At 41.6% G+C, this 19,227-nt stretch overlaps 1 protein-coding gene across 3 annotated transcripts in view; it reads left to right on the top strand.

Annotated features, from left to right (window-relative positions):
• cacna1ha (calcium channel, voltage-dependent, T type, alpha 1H subunit a) overlaps nucleotides 1-19,227 on the top strand; it is a 108,882-nt gene that overhangs the window by 74,240 nt on the left and 15,415 nt on the right. For 2 of the 3 annotated variants that reach the window (XM_074697212.1, XM_074697214.1), the window contains exons 11-27: nucleotides 2,022-2,188; nucleotides 2,386-2,580; nucleotides 7,528-7,679; nucleotides 8,137-8,322; nucleotides 8,414-8,531; nucleotides 9,442-9,597; nucleotides 9,691-9,778; nucleotides 9,874-10,148; nucleotides 11,506-11,874; nucleotides 13,765-13,868; nucleotides 14,115-14,238; nucleotides 14,343-14,411; nucleotides 14,504-14,688; nucleotides 14,818-14,944; nucleotides 15,404-15,529; nucleotides 16,453-16,542; nucleotides 17,096-17,309. In XM_074697212.1, coding sequence (XP_074553313.1) covers nucleotides 2,022-2,188; nucleotides 2,386-2,580; nucleotides 7,528-7,679; nucleotides 8,137-8,322; nucleotides 8,414-8,531; nucleotides 9,442-9,597; nucleotides 9,691-9,778; nucleotides 9,874-10,148; nucleotides 11,506-11,874; nucleotides 13,765-13,868; nucleotides 14,115-14,238; nucleotides 14,343-14,411; nucleotides 14,504-14,688; nucleotides 14,818-14,944; nucleotides 15,404-15,529; nucleotides 16,453-16,542; nucleotides 17,096-17,309 — 2,745 coding nt within the window. The remainder of the gene's footprint in view (nucleotides 1-2,021; nucleotides 2,189-2,385; nucleotides 2,581-7,527; nucleotides 7,680-8,136; nucleotides 8,323-8,413; nucleotides 8,532-9,441; nucleotides 9,598-9,690; nucleotides 9,779-9,873; nucleotides 10,149-11,505; nucleotides 11,875-13,764; nucleotides 13,869-14,114; nucleotides 14,239-14,342; nucleotides 14,412-14,503; nucleotides 14,689-14,817; nucleotides 14,945-15,403; nucleotides 15,530-16,452; nucleotides 16,543-17,095; nucleotides 17,310-19,227) is intronic. The other variant, XM_074697213.1, reaches the window with a different exon arrangement.

Here is a 19,227-nt window from a genome sequence, read left to right as displayed (position 1 = left end):
ATTATAAAAATCTTCCATCTTCTATTTCTTTCTTTTCAATGTGTTTCTCTGAGTGAATACCTCTGCCCTTTGCACAGGTTTGACTCAAGCTAGCCCCTGGCTAAACGTGTGTTTGTGTGTATGTGTGCTGATGTGTGGGTCTAAAGCTGCACTTAGAGAGTCCTGACAGGAAATCCATGTCTCAAGTGTTGCAGTCATCAGTGCAAAGAGGTGGATAAAGGGGGAGGACTGAAGGAACCAGCTTGGTGTGGGGGTGCGGCAGTGAAAGAAGAGGGAGTGCGAAGTGAAACCCAAAACATAAGTTCCAAGTGAAGAGAGAGATAGATGAAGTTTAGAGGAGAGGCACAAGGCCAAGAAGGGGGGGCAGGGAGAGAAATAAGAGAGATCAATAAGGAGGAAAGAGAAAAGTGGGGTTATCTCGGGGATAATAAGAGACAGAAAAGATTAATAAAAAACATCAAAACAACAGCAGCAACCTGATGGACTTGTCTGTTCTGTCCTAATGGAGTAAGACTGCTAACAACGTGCACATGTACTCTACACATGCACATACGCAAGACACGCTTACGGGAGCACATGCTCTTAACATAATTGAGCAGCCATGAAATTGTTCTTTGCTGGAGTGAAAAGGTACAAAGAAGTTACACGTGATGGATAAAAAGAGGGTAAAGCTGAACAAGAGAGAGGTTTAAAAACACAGGTGATGGCTTTAACATGTGGTTTTACCTCTAATAGTAACAATGTGCACCAATTAGAAGAAGAAGAAGATGACAGAAAATATTGTCCTTAGAGGCTAAAATATTGTCTTTGCAGTTGTTTATCAAAGAAGGAGACAGCAAAAAAAGAAAAAAAAAATGTGTCGTTCGACTCCAAACATGGTGGTTTGAGGTCAGCAGCACCTGAGCTTCCCATCCTGAACTCCAGAGTAAATGTGCAGCTGTGTTAATGTGTTTGCAGTGAGTTGAAAGCACAATTCTCAGGAACTAAAAATCTTCTCCAGGAACTGTTTGAAGTTATCGGTTGTGGAGTCTTAATGTTTGGTCAACCTGTTTAGACTTTCATGTGAGTCATTAACACTACAAAATGATTTTTTTTTGGTCAAATGACTTCTCCTCTCGACTTTTATTTCTAGACATAAAATATTAATTTAGTTAAATCAAATCAAGTAAAGTTGTGTGAAGATTTTTTTGCAGGCGAGCATATCAGCCCCCTTGAAGGAATTTGTTCAAATATAAATCTGTCAAGACTTGGAGTCATGTGTAAGTAAACAGACATGTATATTCATATTCAGCAGCGATATTCTGTGGACAAGGAGAGATAACAAAAAAGATGACAACTGTCACAACCCCCCTTCATGGCTCGAGGTATTTGGTTTCCTTGTAAACAAAACAGCCTTCTGTTCCAGCTGCTTTTGAAGAGCTGATGTTTCTTGAAGTTGTGTTTGCTTTTGTTTGGGCTCTGTTCTCCTTTGTAGTTTCCCCAGCACTGATTTCAGTCGGGTGATGTCGCAGACACAGAGGGCGAAAAGTCACTCTTCGTTCTTACATATTGTTTTGAAATTTTTCCAGACTCTGTGGACTGAATGTTCCTTCATCAAAATTTGAAACGAGAGAAGAAAGTCGTCGATGAAATGCTGATGTGCCGTTCTGAGTCACCTTCAATTATTTGGCACTCATTGCAGTGATTGCTTTACAGAAAATTACTTTTCTGTGTCCTGTGTTGCACCACCAGGGCCAATTTCTTCAAGTTTGTTGTGATCTGAGGTTCTTTATGAGGCCTTCAGGCACACTTCAAGGCTGATTTAACAGAATTCATGTCAAATTGTTGTAAAGGGAGACTACAGTCAAAATCCAAACAGATGTTACTAGTTAAAGGATATCCAAAGTTCCAACATTACAATAATGATGAATATGAAAGATAATCTTCTTTCAAATGAGATTTGAAAATATAAACTGCATGGGCTCAGCTGAATTTCTCCTCCTGTCATCTCACCCTCTCCTCTCCTCTCATCTCCTCTTCAGGACGCCAGAGGCTGCTGTACCAGCTCGCCAGCGTGGTGCCCAGCCCTCTGCTCCTGGAGCTGCTGAGCTGTCCTCTGTGTGCGCGCAGCCTGGAGACTTTGGAGCTAGAACTGGGAGATCTGGAGGGCGGCAGAGGAGAGGCTGACGGACTGCATGACTTCCCCCAGGTCAGAATGTGCTGCTGTTGATGGGAGGATGATGAGGATGAAGGGTGTGAGGACGAAGGACAGAACAGCAGCTGATGTAAACTGCAGCTGTTGGTTGTACTGATGATTTTTTTTTTGTTTTTATTCAACTCAATTGAATTCAGCCTTTGAAACATTGTTAAATAAGCTGTAATCTCATCATCTTTTTCTTCCTCTAGGGTGGGGATCTACGAGGCGGGCGAGGTCATGGCCGACGGCGAGGGGGCTTAGAGTACAAATACGGAGCTGTTCGAGCTTTCGTAGGATTCAGGGAAAAACTGAAGAGGATTGTGGAGAGTAAATACTTCAACCGAGGGATCATGATCGCCATCCTCGTCAACACTCTCAGCATGGGGATCGAGTACCACCAGCAGGTGAGAGGAAACAGACGTAGGCTGAAAAGTTGAACTTTTGTTGATCCAATCCCAGGCTGACAGCACTGATTTGGGTTATTTTCACCTGACATCTCCTCATCAAGACAATCAGATCACTGAGGAAGCAGTGCAGCGATGCAGGGTGGAAAAGGGTCATTACTCACACACAAAAGCACACACATAGAAGACGCTCTGTCACACACACACTCCGGGGTTATGCCTCCAGTTTACGCTGTGTGTCTACCATCACACAGTGCGTTAACATATAGTCAGTAACCCTTTCATTTTTGGAATATTACCAATAACCTGGTTGCATACAGCCATGTAAACACCAATTAACAGGAAAATGCTCATATTCCAGTTTTCAAAGACCTAAAAAACACCCCTAGATCACTCCTTTTCTAACCCGAATATTTGGTCATGTATACGCCTGTCAGGATATCCCAGGGTTTCCTCGCATCCTTGAAAAGTCTTAAAAAGTTTAAAATTCATTGCAAATGTCATAAGCTGGTCTTAAATACATTACCCAGATGTCTTACATTTTGGGGGGCAGGACTAGTAATTAAAAAAAAAAAATAAATAAAACATTTTTACTTTTTATATTTTTCTGATAAATATTTATATTTTATATTTGTATTTTATATGTTTTTTATTTTTAATATGTTTTAATATTTTATATTTATTTTTAGCATTTATATTTTATATGTTATATATTTTTAATATATTCTAATATTTCATATATATATTTTGTATTTTTATTTTATATGTTTTATATTTTTAATATATTTTAATATTTTATATTTTACATGTTTTATAGTTTTTATTTATCAAAATAGAGGCAAGTACATATCTGTCAGCCCAGAAAGAAATGTGTTTGATTCCTAAAGTACACACATCTGTTGTTTTCTTTTTTTAGGAATACAGTTTTCAGTCTTTTTTAATTTTTATTTTGCTTTAAACCCTGTGATATGAATTATCTGAATGCTAGTTAGCCAGTCTAGAACTATGGGTAAGTGCAAATTTATTGAGGGTTGGCTGGATGATGTCAGTTTGGATTGCAATACAGCAGAATCCCCCAATTATCACCTTTATTTATAGCGTTTTCAGTCTTAAATATAATCCAGGTTGTCATTAAAAAGTCTTAAAAAGTCCTATATTTGACCTGCTGAACCCTGCAGATACCCTGGATATCCCCATTGAAAGGAACAATAATTTGTGTTTTGCGCATATTCAGGTCTTTTGAGCACAGGAAGTCCACCGTGCTGCTTTTGTTGTTACTGCTGTTGCTATGGATACAGGACGATGAAGCAGAAGTGACACGCATTGGATCATGACGTTCTTCATGCATTGAGATGTTATCCGTGCATCATTGTGTACCATATAAAAAGAAATAACCCTGTTTGTTCATGCATGTAAATGGTTTATTCCAAATGTTTCAGAAACTGGAATATTGACTGCATGTAAACGAAGCCACAGACCTGAAGATACAGCTCTCCCCTTTCTGTCTCTCTGTGAATGTGAATCTGTGTGGCTGCACAGACACATTCATTTTCTGAGTTTTTTTGCTCCACAGAAAAGATATTATATATGCACACACACGCAGACAACCTTTTCATCACCCGGCAGAGCGGGAAGCGGATAAAAAAACACAGAGAGGAGATTTTTGGGCATGCACACACCCCTTCCCTTCTTCTTTTTCTTTCTCTAACTCTCTTTCTCTGGGGACATGTGTGTGTAAGTTTCTATCTTTGTCATATAAACATAAGGAAGGACTGGGAGAGTCATGGCCTTATTGGGCCAATAAAACACACACACACATACACACACACAAGAAGTGCATGCACACAAAGGCTGAGACTGAAGGGTTATGTAAGTCTTCCTCCTCCTTTTAGTCCTCATCATCCTCCTTATGTGACACCCAGCCAAACTTGTGACAAGTGTGTGTTTGTGGGAAGGGGTGAATAAATGTAGGCGGTGAAGTGTAGACAGTGTGTGTGTGTTGAAAGAGGAAACACAAAGAGACAGATGATTGAGTTGTGTTTCAGACATATTTACACTGATTTAGCCAACAGGAACAAAGGTTCATCTGAGTATAAACAGATTCAAAACATTAAAAAAGAAAGATAAAATCAAATAAATAAATAAAATCCAAAAGAAGTTCAGTGGGAAGGTGCTACAATAACTGAAACAATTGTGTTAAAACTTGAAAGCTGGGTTTTGTTTTTTTTGTCAAAGTTATTAAACTCTCTAACAAATAACAGCGTAAATCCTGTAGGATTAAATTCATTGAGCGACTCAAACTTTCCTGCAAAGTCAACGTACCCTTCTGAAGCGCTCACAGCAGAGTGAGGGGAAATAGATCTGCTGGTTTTCACGTTCTTGTGGTGAAGGTTATATGCAGAGTGTTATTCAAATACAGAAACAGGCTGAATGTCTCCTTACAGGCACTTGTAGTGTATTTAATTCTGATTGATCACCTCCCTGTCAGGCATAATGATCTCAGCGGGAAGCGACATGCAAAGCGATAGTTCAGCACACTTGTTTCAGAGAGCCGTCTAATAATTGAAATATATTGACATGTGCTTAAGAGCCTCTTATGGTTCCTGAACCACTCTGTTACTAATGATCAGAGCGATCTACAACTGCTACTGTAACATAAAGTGCAACCAGGCATCACGCTCACAGCATCAGAGGGTTTATTAACACAAGGAAGTCCCAGGTTTTGCCTCTGACTCTTCACCTTTCTGTCTCATTTGCATCCATCCACCCTCTTGTCCAATCGTGGCGATCAGCCAAAAATGAAACCATCCTGCGCATTAATATCCTCTCTTAAATGTCCAAACACAGACAGGGTTAAGTTCCTGCACTGTTTAAACTACTCCATCCGTCTCCTCCTCTTAACACACTGTGAAGCAGCAAGTAAAGCTACGTCTGTGCTCCCAGGAGGTGTAAAATCTGCTGTGTAGGAAATAATTGCCCTGGAAATCAGCAGTACACTCTCTGATCCCTCTACTGTGGAGACAATGGGCCATAAAGGTAATGAAAAAGACTCTCGTGCACTGTTAAATAATAATGTATGTGAGTCGAGTATTGACTGCTGGAGATGAATATGGCCGAGAGGTTTTTTAAAGCTCTGCTGAAACGCTTTAAAGTTTTTATGTGCTGCGGCTTGGTCTGCACACAGAGAGTGTCTCGCTCTGTGTTTTCACTCAGTGCAGGACACCCAAAGTCCCTCGACATGGATGCTGTGCTGTATTATTTTTGCGCTTTATTAGCGTCCAAAATTACCCAGCAGCTCATAAACAGGATATAATAAAGATACAAAACAAATCAAAGCTGCAGTTTGCTTTGAACTACACAAACTTGCACTTTACTTTAAATGAAGCTCAAATTAATGACTGAGTTACAGTGAAGTCAGGATTTCACCGCCCTGAGCTGCAAACGCTTTGCAGAAGTGTTGGGTATCGATCAGGATGTTGGCACTGAGACACTCCCTCACCTTTTCCTGATGTTGATAAGGTCAGAAAACCAGACACCAGACAGGCTCTGTGTCAGTGTCCAATCAGCTGCTTGTATTTTGTCTTTTACAATCACAGCATTGATCTGAAACAGTCCTCCGTAGAAGTAATCATTCTGTGACGTTTTTAAGACACCAAACTGGTGCAATGAGATCTATAACTCAGAGGAATGGATTTTTCCAGCAGGGGAAGAAGTATTAAAGGTCATAAAAGATACTCAAAGTTCTGCATGAGCATTTCCTATTCAGGACATTAACATTAAAGTATGCAGAATGGCCTTTATGAGTGTTATAAAATTATGTAATTGGGTTGTTGAAATGTTAGCTGCTGCATAAACCGTGATGGTGAACATTTTCTAAATGAATGCATTCCTTTATTTATTAACAAACAGAATGTTAAAGTGACTGGCAGATAAAGCTTTTTGAGAAATGCAGGATGTTCCTGCCAGAGGAGGAGGGTTGTGTCATGTGGCGCCCTCTATCTGCACTTAAGATCCTCAGTTTAAAGCTCCAGCAGCTCGATCATAAATGCATGGTTTTGCTTTCATTTGGAATAATTTATAAAGTCATGCTCAGAGACGTCACGTCCAATCACATGATGCTTGAGTTTATCTTTGATCCCAGCTCCATCAAACACACTTGCACAAACAACATGCTCGGTTATTTCTGACAACTGTAAACACACACAGAGGAGGACATAGATGCTGCAGATAGAGACTGGAGTATTGGAGTGTTAAGTAAGGAAAAGTTAGGCTCTTGTAGTAATGAAAAAAAGTTGAGGATTCGTCCCCCTAATGTTTTTTGGAGAGTCTAAATCTGCTGCTCTGTCCGTAAAGGACGGGGTTTATGCTTTATGAGAGGCCCTCAGTTACAGCGAGCTGGATCACTGAGCGGACTGAGAGGTAAGTGGAGGAGATCTGCTCTGATGGATGGCTGCTGTTGTTCCACTTTGATTGATTCGGTCTGACTGCAGCTCTGAACTTGATTTATAATGTCTCTGCTCGGGGCTTTAAGACTGAAGAGATTTTACAACCCGGGGCCAAAAGAGGAGCAATAAGCTTGCTCTTTCTTTTTTCACTTTGCTTTTTTCTCTGCATCCTTTACTCTTTTTTTTGTCAGTTTGCCATTTTCTAATTTTGTTCTTTTCTTTTTTCCTGTTTTCCCCTTTTTTCTCCATTCCTTTCTTTCTTTCTTTCTTTCTTTCTTTCTTTCTTTCTTTCTTTCTTTCTTTCTTTCTTTCTTTCTTATGCCAGTTTTTTCTTTTTTAGGTTCCTTTTATCTTTCCCTTATTTCTTATGCTTTCTTTTTGTTGATTTCCTTCCTTTCTTTCTTCCTCTATTTTCTCTACACCTCTTTATTATTTCACTTTTTCTTTTCTTCTTCATCTTGGAATAATTCTCTCCATTTCTCTCTCCCCTTTTCTCTTGCAGCCTGAGGAGCTGACAGATGTGTTGGAGATCAGTAACATCGTCTTCACCAGCATGTTTGTTCTGGAGATGGGCTTCATGCTGCTCGCCTTTGGCCTGTTTGGATACATCAGGAACCCATACAACATATTCGACAGCATCATTGTTATAATAAGGTAACTTTATTCACGTGTCCTGATGTATTTAATTATATCAGCACGGATCTCCCTCTTACTGGACTCAACAGGAGCCACTTCCTGGTTTACGTTTCCTCTGTCAGCTGTTAGTCAACGTGCTTTACTGCAGCAGCACCCATTTTTACAATAGCTCAGATTGACAGGCTCGTGATGGACCACACTGGAGCTGCTTTCCTTGCTGCAGCAGCAGATTCTCGATCCTGTCAGGGCTGAAATTTGCTGCTTGGCTGTCCATTAGTGTGATCGAAAGCATATTGCATCATGGGATTTCTTTTATATGAGTGGTGATGCTGAGTGTAGTGCAAGAAGGAAATATCTTTAAAATCTGTATGAAAATAAAGTTCTGGATTTAAAGCTGAGATGTTGAATAACTGTTAACTCAGGTAACAGAATAAAGACCTTTAAGCATTTCATAAATTTTTTTTGTTGTTGACAGTGTGTGGGAAATAATCGGACAAGCAGACGGGGGGTTGTCTGTCCTGCGAACGTTTCGTCTGCTGCGGGTTCTGAAGCTGGTTCGCTTCCTGCCGGCCCTCAGGAGACAGCTGGTGGTTCTGATGAAGACCATGGACAATGTGGCCACTTTCTGCATGCTGCTGATGCTTTTCATCTTCACTTTCAGGTAAGCACATGTTCAGCACATGCTCTTTAATGACATCATCACTGCAGGAAGTGCGAACATTGAAATGACAGAATGTTCTTATCACCTGCAGTATCCTCGGGATGCATCTGTTTGGCTGTAAGTTTAGTCTGAGGACGGAAAACGGGGACACCATTCCTGACCGCAAGAACTTTGACACTCTGCTCTGGGCTATTGTCACCGTATTTCAGGTCACTTTTCTTTTTTTTTTTACTTTGTGGGTTTTTGGGTAAATTGCTTTGTGAACCAGACCCTGAGATGAAACAGATAGCATGGAAATTGATGCACATTTTTCGGTGCCACAATCCATTTCCAGTGAATTCCCCCCTGAGAGTCCTCTCCTCTGTGTGCACATGCTGAAAGTAACCAGGTTGTGCTCATAATTTAAATGCTGTGAAATGAAAAATTCTGCTTATGCACACACTCTCACACCACTGTTTTTACTTTTTTACCCTCCCTATGCGCGGATATCATTCGATCCCTCCTAAAGATTGTTCCCTTTTCAAACCAGATGTGTCAGCAGAAAAGTAGAGCACAGAGGAAGGCAGTCTAATGTCTCATTTTTGGATATTTGTGAGTGTGTGTGAGTACACATACACACATTCACACAGACGGCAGGGTGGACTGCCTTCCTGCCACAGCGCTGAATGAGTGGGCAGAGACGGAGAGAGCTTTCATGCCGCATCATGAGCAGCGTCCTACTTTTAAATGCTTTCATCATTCGCATTGATTTAAACACACACAGGCACATGCACATGCCCACACACACATTTAAAGTAATCTCATGTGTAGCTGAAGTATCTCAATCCTGGTTTTATAAACCCTATAGAAGCAACAAGAGGTGGTGTATAGTAATTCTTGATTGATTACCCTGCCTCTTTCTGTTTGTTGAGTTACTTTCCTGTAATCAGCGGACATTTTCCCTCTATTTGCTCCAGGTTTGATGTGGGTGTGTTGTTGTTTTTCTTTCTTCTTCTCAAATTATACAACCCTTAACCTGATCTTCCCTCTGTCTGAGTCTATTTCTGCCTCCATCCATCTCTTCCCCTCCACTGCCTCCTTATTTATGCTGAACTCTCCACGTTTCCCTTCATTCTGCAGATTCTTACCCAGGAGGACTGGAATGTGGTGTTGTATAATGGCATGGCCTCCACCTCTCCATGGGCTGCTCTCTACTTTGTTGCTCTCATGACATTTGGCAACTATGTGCTCTTCAATTTGCTTGTGGCCATCTTGGTCGAGGGCTTCCAGGCTGAGGTGACAACAGAAATATTTTCTGTGAGGTGTAAAATCAGTGCCACAGTAGATCTTAGGTGTCTGACTAAAAGCAAACTGCTTGTGTGGTTTTAGGGTGACGCTAATCGATCAGAATCAGATGACGAGAAGAAATCCGACAACTTTGAGGAGGACGAGAAAGTAGAACAGCTCAGGGACACTGGTAGGTCGCATGACGGTAAAACCTTCTCTTTCTGGTCATATTTCAAATTGTGTGATAAAATTATACAAACCGTGTTTCAACATCTTTACATCTAGAGCTGAAAATGTACTCTTTGATGATGACTGCTAATGGTCACGTTGACCCACGTGGAACGATGGCACCTCCCATAATCATGCGAACAGCCGCCACTCCCATGCCCACACCCAAAGGCTCATTGGGACCTGATTCTATCCTCGGGGATGAACTTATGGGGGTGCCTCAGTACGGAGAAGTTGGAGTAGGCTTCTCTGAGGCAGGACTCAGTCATCCAGAGTCCAGGCGAGGAAGCTCAGCGTCCATCGACCCCTCAGCTTATGATCAGCGCTCTTTGGTGAGTGAAACAAAAACAAAACAAAACAAGAGAACATAGAGAAGGTCACTTTATTAGGTACACCTTGCCAGGTATGGACCCCCTTTTGCTTTCAGAACTGCCTTAATCCTTGGTGGCATAGATTCAATAGGGTACTGGAAACAATCCTCAGAAAGTTTGGTCCATATTGACATGATAGCATTACGCAGTTGTTGCAGATTTTTTTTGGCTGAACATCCATGATGAGAATCTCCCGTCCCACCACATCCCAGAGGTGCTCTATTGGATTGAGATTTGGGGACTGTGGAGGCCATTTGAGTTCAGTGAACTCATTGTCTGTTGAAGACACCAGTTTGAGATGATTCCAGCTTCATGACATGGAGCGTTATCCTGCTGGAAGTAGCCGTCAGGAGATGGGTACACTGTGCTCATAAAGGGATGGACATGGTCAGCAACAATACTCAGGTAGGCTGTGGACTTTAAACCATGCTCCATTGGTACTAAGGGGCCCAAAGTGTGCCAAAAAAATATCCCCCGCACCATTACACCAGCAGCAGCAGCCTAAGGTGTTGATACAAGTCAGAATGGATCCATGCTTTCATTTTGTTGACACCAAAATCTGACCCCAGCTGAATGTCGCAGCAGAAATCCAGACTCATCAGACCAGGCAACATCTTTTCAATCTTCTATTGTCCAGTTTTGGTGAGCCTGCGTGAACTGTAGCCTCGGTTTCCTGTTCTTAGCTGACAGGAGGGTCACCCAGTGTGGTCTTCTGCTGCTGTAGCCCATCTCCCTAAAGGTTGGACGTGTTGTGCGTTCAGAGATGCTCTTCTGCAGACCTCGGTTGTAACCAGTGGTCACTTGAGTTACTGTTGCCTTTCTATCAACTCCAACCAGTCTGTCCATTCTCCTCTGACCTCTGGCATCAACAAGGCATTTTGGCCCACAGAACTGCCGCTCACTGGATATTTTCTCTTTTTGGGACCATTCTCTGTAAACCCTAGAGATGGTTGTGGGTTAAAATCCCAGTAGATCAGCAGTTTCTGAAATACTCAGACCAGCCCGTCTGGCACCAACAACCACGCCACGTTCAAAGTCACTTAAATCACCTTTCTTCCCCATTCTGATGCTCGGTTTGAACTGCAGCAGATCGTCTTGACCATGTTTACATGCCTAAATGCACTGAGTTGGTGCCATGTGATTGGCTGATTAGAAATTTGCGTTAACAAGCAGTTGGACAGGTGTGCCTGATAAAGTGGCTGGTGAGTGTATGTTGTAAAGATACAGCTATCAATGGTAGAAATTCTTCTATCTTCTATATTCTATCTAACTTTTTTCATGTAAACAAAAGGCTCATGCTTTCTGCTCCTTCTTCCAGAGTCTCTCAAGTCCCGGACGGCGCTCCCCTCTTCCACCCCGCTCATGGGGAAGCCGACGCTCAAGCTGGAACAGTCTGGGAAGGGCGCCGAGCCTCAAAAGGCGAGACACCAGTGGGGAGAGGGAGAGCCTGCTGTCTGGGGAGGGGGGAGAGGAGGAGGACGGTGGCGAGGACAAAGGGGAGACTGGCGGCGGCGGAGGGAGCAGCAGACTGCAGCCAGAACATTTGGAGTTGCTGCAGGCTTCGACTCTCTGCCCTTCCATCATAACAGAATATGGCGACTGTAACGGGAGGACGCTGACCTATGACCCCAACATGAGCACAGAGTCAAAGGACGACTCATCGCCTGATGATGACTTAGACGATGACGTAAGTTACCAATGAGTCATCGCTTTTAAAGAGTTGGCTCCTTCTGTTTCTGGTGTGACTTCATCCTAGCCTGTGAAATCAGCTGTTTAATATTTGGCCACATAAATCTCATCTTTCATCCTAAATCTGACTTTTAATCTGCTCTCTGTGACACGTTTACACTTTTTATTTCAGTTTTGTCGACCCTCTGTTCCCTTTTCCCTCCTCTGCCTGTCGTCACCCTGTCACTGTGAGATATTTCAGTGTGTTGTGTGGTCACACTACACGGTCCCACAGGACACTTAAAGCCTGCCTGTAATTGATTGTCTAAGGGAGCAACTGTTTCTCAGGCCACAAAACAACGCATGTGTACAATCATTGTATTTCTACGCGTGTGTGTGTGTGTGTGTGTGTGTGTGTGTGTGTGTGTGTGTGTGTGTGTGTGTGTAAAGTGAGGAGGGATGTACTCCCGGTGGTTTTGGATGACCTCTGTTCTGATCTTGTTGACGGCTTTATTGCCTCCAAATTGAGTTTTTAAAGCCATGAAATCCACTAAAACAGAAGCCCTCCCCCAGGCAGAGTGAGTATGGGACGGTTAAATCAGATCCTACCACATGTGCATGCATAATGTGGTGTGTGTGTCTGTGTGTGTGTGTGTTTGCTGTGCCAGCTGAGATTTGGTTTTGTGTGTCTGTGCCAGTGATTATAGATTCCAGCTCCAAGGATATCTGAGGCACAGGCTCACGCTCTCACACTTTGCCTTACACACCTGGATGCACGTTCGCTTACACTCAGGGGCAGTTTGCTGAACAGCAGAGCCTCAGAGGTCGACTTTGGGGTGTTTTTAATTGGAATCCTGAGAAAAAGCTTTGTAATGTTGGTTTTATTAGAAACTTTAATGAGTTACAGAAGATTTCTATTGAGCTGCGGCAGAAGCTAAGCTCAATCTTTGGACTAATTATTCCCATCTCCACTTAAACAAGAAAACACTCCTTTTTTTGCCCTTGTAGTTTTTAATTTGAGAGGACAAACATAATCTGCAGTTCAATACTAAGATGAAAATATGTTTTCTGTTTTATAGCGCAATTTCAATCAGGCAAGTATCCTCACCAAGTAAGGGGCCTTAAAGAGACAGCAGCATTTTCTAAAGGCTGAAAAAACAGTTTTCTGTGATACCAGTATGAGAACAACAATAATATTTTAAGCTGTAAATATTGTAAAGCTACTACGGTGGCACCAGAGGGACAGAATAAAGACATAAAAAACACAAAACCCCCTCTTTAAAGGTAGGGTCTGCAGACATTTTTGTTGTCAGTAAACACAACATTAAAACTGGGCTCCTCCTCCCTGGCTCAGTGCCAGCAGCAGCACACACCAATAGCTTCCGACTGGGACTACGTGATCACAATCATCAGACCAGCATGTTAGCACTGGTTACTCACTGGTTTTTGACACATACCTGGTTAGCAGAACTCTTTGTCTTGTGCTGCTCTCCAAGTGCCCAAAAGTGAGTAAAAGTCGAGCCAAACTTCACCTTTGTTTAGTAAAAAGCTTTATGTTTGGCGTTTTGTTTTACTTTGGTTTTCTTTTCCTTCCTGTGTTACATCCACTATCCTAGCCTCTGGGCACACTGATTGGCTGAGGTAGCTAGGGTTACTCTCTGTCCAGAAACATCCTGAAATAACCAAAACATCTACATACAGGCAGAGGAGGGGGTTCGAGGCAGACATAGACACCGATACACATGTATAGAGGCCCTTAAGCAGGATTTTTTCCTGTAAAAGTTGACGTTTATTTCTTTAGGAAATTCTTGCAGACTCTACCTTAAAAGACCCCGCCTGTCAGTAGAAAAAAAATTAGTCCTGCTTGTCGTTGGTGATGATTCTGACGTTTAGCTTCTCTCCTCTGCAGAGTTCTTTGTGCTACTGGATCAAAAAGCAACTCCGTAACCTGAAGCCTCACTGGTGCAAAGAGCACGAAGACTGGACGCTGTATTTGTTCTCTCCAGAGAGCCGGTAAGTCTCAGACAAATACACACAACATAAAATATGAACACCAGTCTGCATGGTTCCAGCTCCATCTCTCTTTTCTTCTTCTTTATTTTCTTAGTTACTCTTTCTCATTTCTCTGCTCTTGTTTTTCTAGCCAGCTGCTAATTGTTTTGTCAATAGCATTTAAAGACTATCGACTTTTACAGATACCTGTGTTTATGTGTGTGTGGCTGTGTGTATGTGTGTGTGGGGGCACGCTTGTGTGTTTAGATTTCGGCAGTGGTGCCAGAGAGTGATCTCTCACAGACTGTTCGACCATGTGGTTCTGGTTTTTATCTTCCTCAACTGCATCACCATCGCTCTGGAGAGACCTGATATCGATACCAACAGCTCGGTAAGACAACAGGCTAGATGTCAACGGCAGGAGATGGTATCTTTAAATTGACATGGACATTAAATGTCTCATTCCTAATGTTGCTTTTACCTGTCTGTGTCTAGGAGCGAGTGTTTCTAAGCGTGTCGAACTACGTTTTCACTGTGATCTTCCTAGCAGAAATGGCCGTGAAGGTAAAATAGTTTATTTTTATTTTTATTTTTTTGAGTGTGGGGAGAAAAACTGGCACTTAATCAATAATTTGGTTGTTTGGATGCTCCTCTAGGTTGTAGCTCTCGGTTTCTGCTTCGGCAAGCAGACTTACCTCCAGTCCAGCTGGAACGTCCTGGACGGTTTGCTGGTCTTTGTGTCTCTGATCGACATTCTGGTCTCTCTGTCATATTCGAATGGAAACAAGATCTTTGGCATCCTCAGAGTCCTCCGCCTGCTCCGAACACTACGCCCACTGAGGTAAACTTGTATTGATGCATATGTTCTGTACCCTTAAGCTCCAAACATACAGGAGCATGCCAAGGTTTTGGGCAGTTTGATTTGTGCATGTTGATTCTGTTACTAAACATCTTGACTCCTGTGCTGCAGGGTGATCAGTCGAGCTCCAGGGTTGAAGTTGGTTGTAGAAACACTCATCACCTCGCTCCGACCCATTGGGAACATCGTCCTCATCTGCTGCGCCTTCTTCATCGTGTTTGGCATCTTGGGGGTTCAGGTAGTTAGCATTCACACACAATGACACAGGGACACGTACGACTGTGAAGATTAAAAGCACAAACTCTACGGTGAATACTGCTTTGCTTTCTCAAACCCAATGACAAAGTGTTCTGCCCTTTGCCGCAGAAAATAACAGGTTGGTTGAGCAGCTGTGGGTGTGATTGTGGCTTGAAGGGTGAAGTGTCTTGAATATCCAATTGACAACAGGCTTTTGTGCCTGAATGACAATCAGGCTACGTGTGAAAAGGGACAACATGAACCCCGGGCCGGCTTTTAGCCAGGCTGTGAGGCAAAACTTCAGATAAGGACGTGCTTGATGAAATGTCCTTTTTATTTCTAGAATTAATAGCTGGACTTTGAAACTCTGAAAGCTGCAGTGCAATTGAGATAATGTGTAAATGGCTGGAAAATGGCCCTGCAGATTCTCCCATCTGACGCTCTGTCTGTGTCTCTTTAGCTGTTCAAAGGGAAGTTTTACCACTGTGAGGGTCTGGACACGAAAAACATCACCAACAAGTCGGATTGTCTGCAGGCTAACTACCGCTGGATAAAGAGGAAGTACAACTTTGACAACCTGATTCAGGTGTGGATGAATGGACTATGGGGAATCAATCAATCAATCAATCAATCAATCAATCAATCAATCAATCAATCAATCAATAAATCAATCAACTTTTATTTATTTTCCACCATCATATAAATAAAATGCCGTCCAAAGGGCTTTACAGTGATTGAAAAAAAAACATGATATATATTCAAAGAAAAATTAGTGGAGTAGCATTAGCAACATTAGTAGAGACTAATGTACCCCTTTTAAATACATCATTAAGACAGTTTGAGAGTTAAGAATAAAAAATAGGCTAAAAATTGAATAGTAATAAGATATAATTAATAATATTTTGAGTTAAAGAAATTAAGTAAAAAGAAAAAAAGGGAAAGTAGAAAAGTTGAAGATGAATTAAATAATTAACTCAAAATACTGGGTTGCTAAGTTAATACATTAAATAAGGTTCAATTAAATTAAAAAAAGGTTCATTTAAATTAAGAATTTAATTTAAAAAAGAATTCAAGTACTAAAATTATAAAAATACTTTATGAAACCCAGGAGGGCAGGAAAAGAATGTAAGAATAGAGGAAAAAGAACAGAAATTCAGCCCTGACTAAATTAAGTAAAACTAGCTCACCCTGTAAGAAAGATTTAGGAGTCAGACTTTTCCTCAAAGCTGACCCATGTGAAAGAGTTTTAAAATCTTCTCATGTGGAGTTAAAATCTCCACAGGTTTTTTCTCCTACTCTGTGCCCAAAGCATCAGTTTTATTACAAACTCATACTCATCTGTCCTTTCACATCATAAATTCTGAATTTAATATCTTCTGTTCGAGACCGGTGCAGCCATAAAATTCTTGTGAGCATATTAAAGTCACCCTAACCTCACACCAGAGGAAAATCTGTCAAGGGGTTTCATTATTTTTCAAGTGTTTTGACCTGTGTTTTTACCTCCTACAGGCTCTGATGTCTTTGTTCGTGCTGTCTTGTAAGGACGGCTGGGTCAACATCATGTATGATGGTCTGGATGCAGTTGGAGTCGATCAACAGGTGCGGAAACCTGACTCAGTATTGCACCTTGAGTTGTTCAAAAGTCAGGGTTATATTACACCACATACTTTAGGGGCTAGCATTAGCTTGACACTGAAAAATTTCATACCAATAATTCTATATCTGATCTAACTTGGTGTCAGTGGCGGTAAACTGTGCTCCGATGCTTTGTAACAGTTTATAGATAAAGTCAAATGGCAGAGCTTTACAGATACTGAGCTCAAAGGTGATTTTATAACCTGACTTCAAAGCTTCTGCTGATGAGGCTGTCCCTTCAGATCCAAACTGTGGGAGGTGAAATGTGCTGAAATAGTCAGTTACATATCAAAGCCAGGGATTCAAACTTATGCATATGGTAACATTCAGAGAAGTCATTTATCCAAGGGTGCACAAGGACAGCATGAGGCTTTGAACTAGCAAAGTAACATTTGTGTCAGCCCCAAAGTCAAAAGAACCACATCAAAACACAGTCATCTCTTGTTTTTACTCTAACTGAGCCTCACACATAAAAACAAACTACACTAAAGAGCTAATTCTGCTCTTCTCCTCTCAGCCCGTGAGAAATCACAACCCCTGGATGCTGCTCTACTTCATCTCCTTCTTGCTCATCGTCAGCTTCTTCGTCCTCAACATGTTTGTCGGCGTCGTGGTGGAGAACTTCCACAAGTGCCGGCAGGACCAGGAAGAGGAGGAGGCCCGCCTACGGGAGGAGAAGAGGCTCAAAATGATAGAGAAAAAGCGCAGGAGTAAGGAGAATGGAGGGGCTGGTCGGTAGTCTATTTTTCTGAGCACTGCCTGCTTTCAGAGCCTGAAAAAGAGAAAGAGAATGAAGAGAGAGGAAACAGGGAGATCTAATGCGGCTATTAAAAAAACAGGGAGAGTTTAAAAGACTGGCTAGCTCCCGCAGACAGTGATTGAACACTGACACAAAGCGTCGGCTATGCCAGTCTGTGCATGTGACTGCATGACTGCAACATCCCCCCAAACCTTTAACCTGCATGTTAAACTAATCAAATTTAACAAAGCTAACCTACATTAACAAAATACCTCAAATTTTATGCTCACTCTCAGATGAATGTTTTACAATTACAGTTTTCAGCCATTTCTTTCAATCTGGCACAAAAACCTGTCTTGATTTCAAAATGAAAGAACCTAGGTAAAGAAGATATTTTTGTACATATTATATTTGATAGTTAAAAAGAACCCTTGCAGCCCTGTTATGCATGTGACGCTGATTCAGGTTGATGCTACCCCTCAAAATTCTGATTGGTGAAATGCCAATGCCCCCCTTCCCTTCCTGAGTGCATGAGCAGCCCTGAGCCTGAGGCGTCTCTCGACACGCGGACAGAAGAGGACTTTTCCTGGACAACACGCTTTGACTGGCAGACTCAGAAACATAGCAGACGTTGTGGCTGCTATACCTGCAAATACCTGGAGTTGTAGAGTTTTTATAAGATGTGTAGTTAGCTTAGTTAGAAGAAAGTGTAAATCATGCCAGTAGAGGAATCACAAACACACTATGTAGTTCAAGAACAAGTCCAAACACAAATGAGTGTTTTGTGACTTGTTCTTTGTGGTGTGTTCAGTTATAAGAGGAAGGGATGTAACGGTATGCTCAGATAATTATTTAAAACTAAGTGATGTGATTCGATAAAACACATTACATTTTGTTATGATGTCAGACCATGTGATATGATACAATACTATGCAACGGGATGTGATGCAATATGATACGAACACGGTACAACACAATACCATAATTTATAATATCGTCCTATGAGATATAGGGGCAACATCCGGTTAGTAAAAATGAAGCCTATGTGGAAGTGCTACAAGTTGCCATTCATCCAGAATCTGCTTGAGGCTGGCTGCAGAAAGACTGGAAGTCACGTACACACCCAGCCATAAAAAGGGACTTTTACAGCATTAAAAAGCATGTTTACAGTCTGGTTCAGGTTGGGTCTTAAATGCTGATTTTGCTATCAGCACACACTGTATGGTGAGTGAGTTTTTTCTAACTCGGGATGTTACGAAGTTGTTAAGATCATTTGATTGTCTAGTAAGAGCGCCCTGTAGCTGTTCAACTCACAGCCCACGTCATATTAAATGTGGCTCTGTCCGAGGATTGGCTTCATTTCACAGTTTCAGGAACAGATGGGTGACGTCACGGATGCTACGTCCATGTTTTAAATAGTATATGTGTAAGATGTGATCACAATGTGATACGCAACAATACAATATGAAATGGTATGGTCTTGAGACACCGTTACATCCCTAAGAAAAGAAAAAGAAAATAAGAACAAGTGTTGGAAAAGTAGGCAGGACTGTATGTGTTGTGAGCAGAGAGCCGTTCTTTTCTTCTAATGATACAAGTCTCACTGGTCTAAAACTTCTGAAAGTCCAGACTGAAGTTTCCCAACCAGCAGCTTTAAAATTATATTTGTCCATAAAAGAAAGAAAAAAACTGGAAAAGGAAGTTTTAGACTACTGAGATATGTCTAACTGTTCAGAAGTCAGCGTAGAGGCTCCGGTGTGTGTTCAACATCACAGTTTATGAAGAGACAGATTTGAGTTTCTCTAAAGGTAAACAAATGACCTGCTGAATTTTATTTTATTTTTTAAAAATGACAGATTTTTTAATGATCCCACACTGGGGTCACATTCACACCAGAGCTTTTGAGTTAT

The sequence above is a fragment of the Halichoeres trimaculatus genome, unplaced genomic scaffold, assembly GCF_033239565.1.
Source record: "Halichoeres trimaculatus isolate MK-OKI-2021-1 unplaced genomic scaffold, fHalTri1.1 fHalTri1_scaffold_20, whole genome shotgun sequence".
Classification (NCBI taxonomy): domain Eukaryota; kingdom Metazoa; phylum Chordata; class Actinopteri; order Labriformes; family Labridae; genus Halichoeres; species Halichoeres trimaculatus.
The sequence above is the reverse complement of the archived record's forward strand: the minus strand, read 5'-3'. Positions and strand labels throughout refer to the sequence as shown.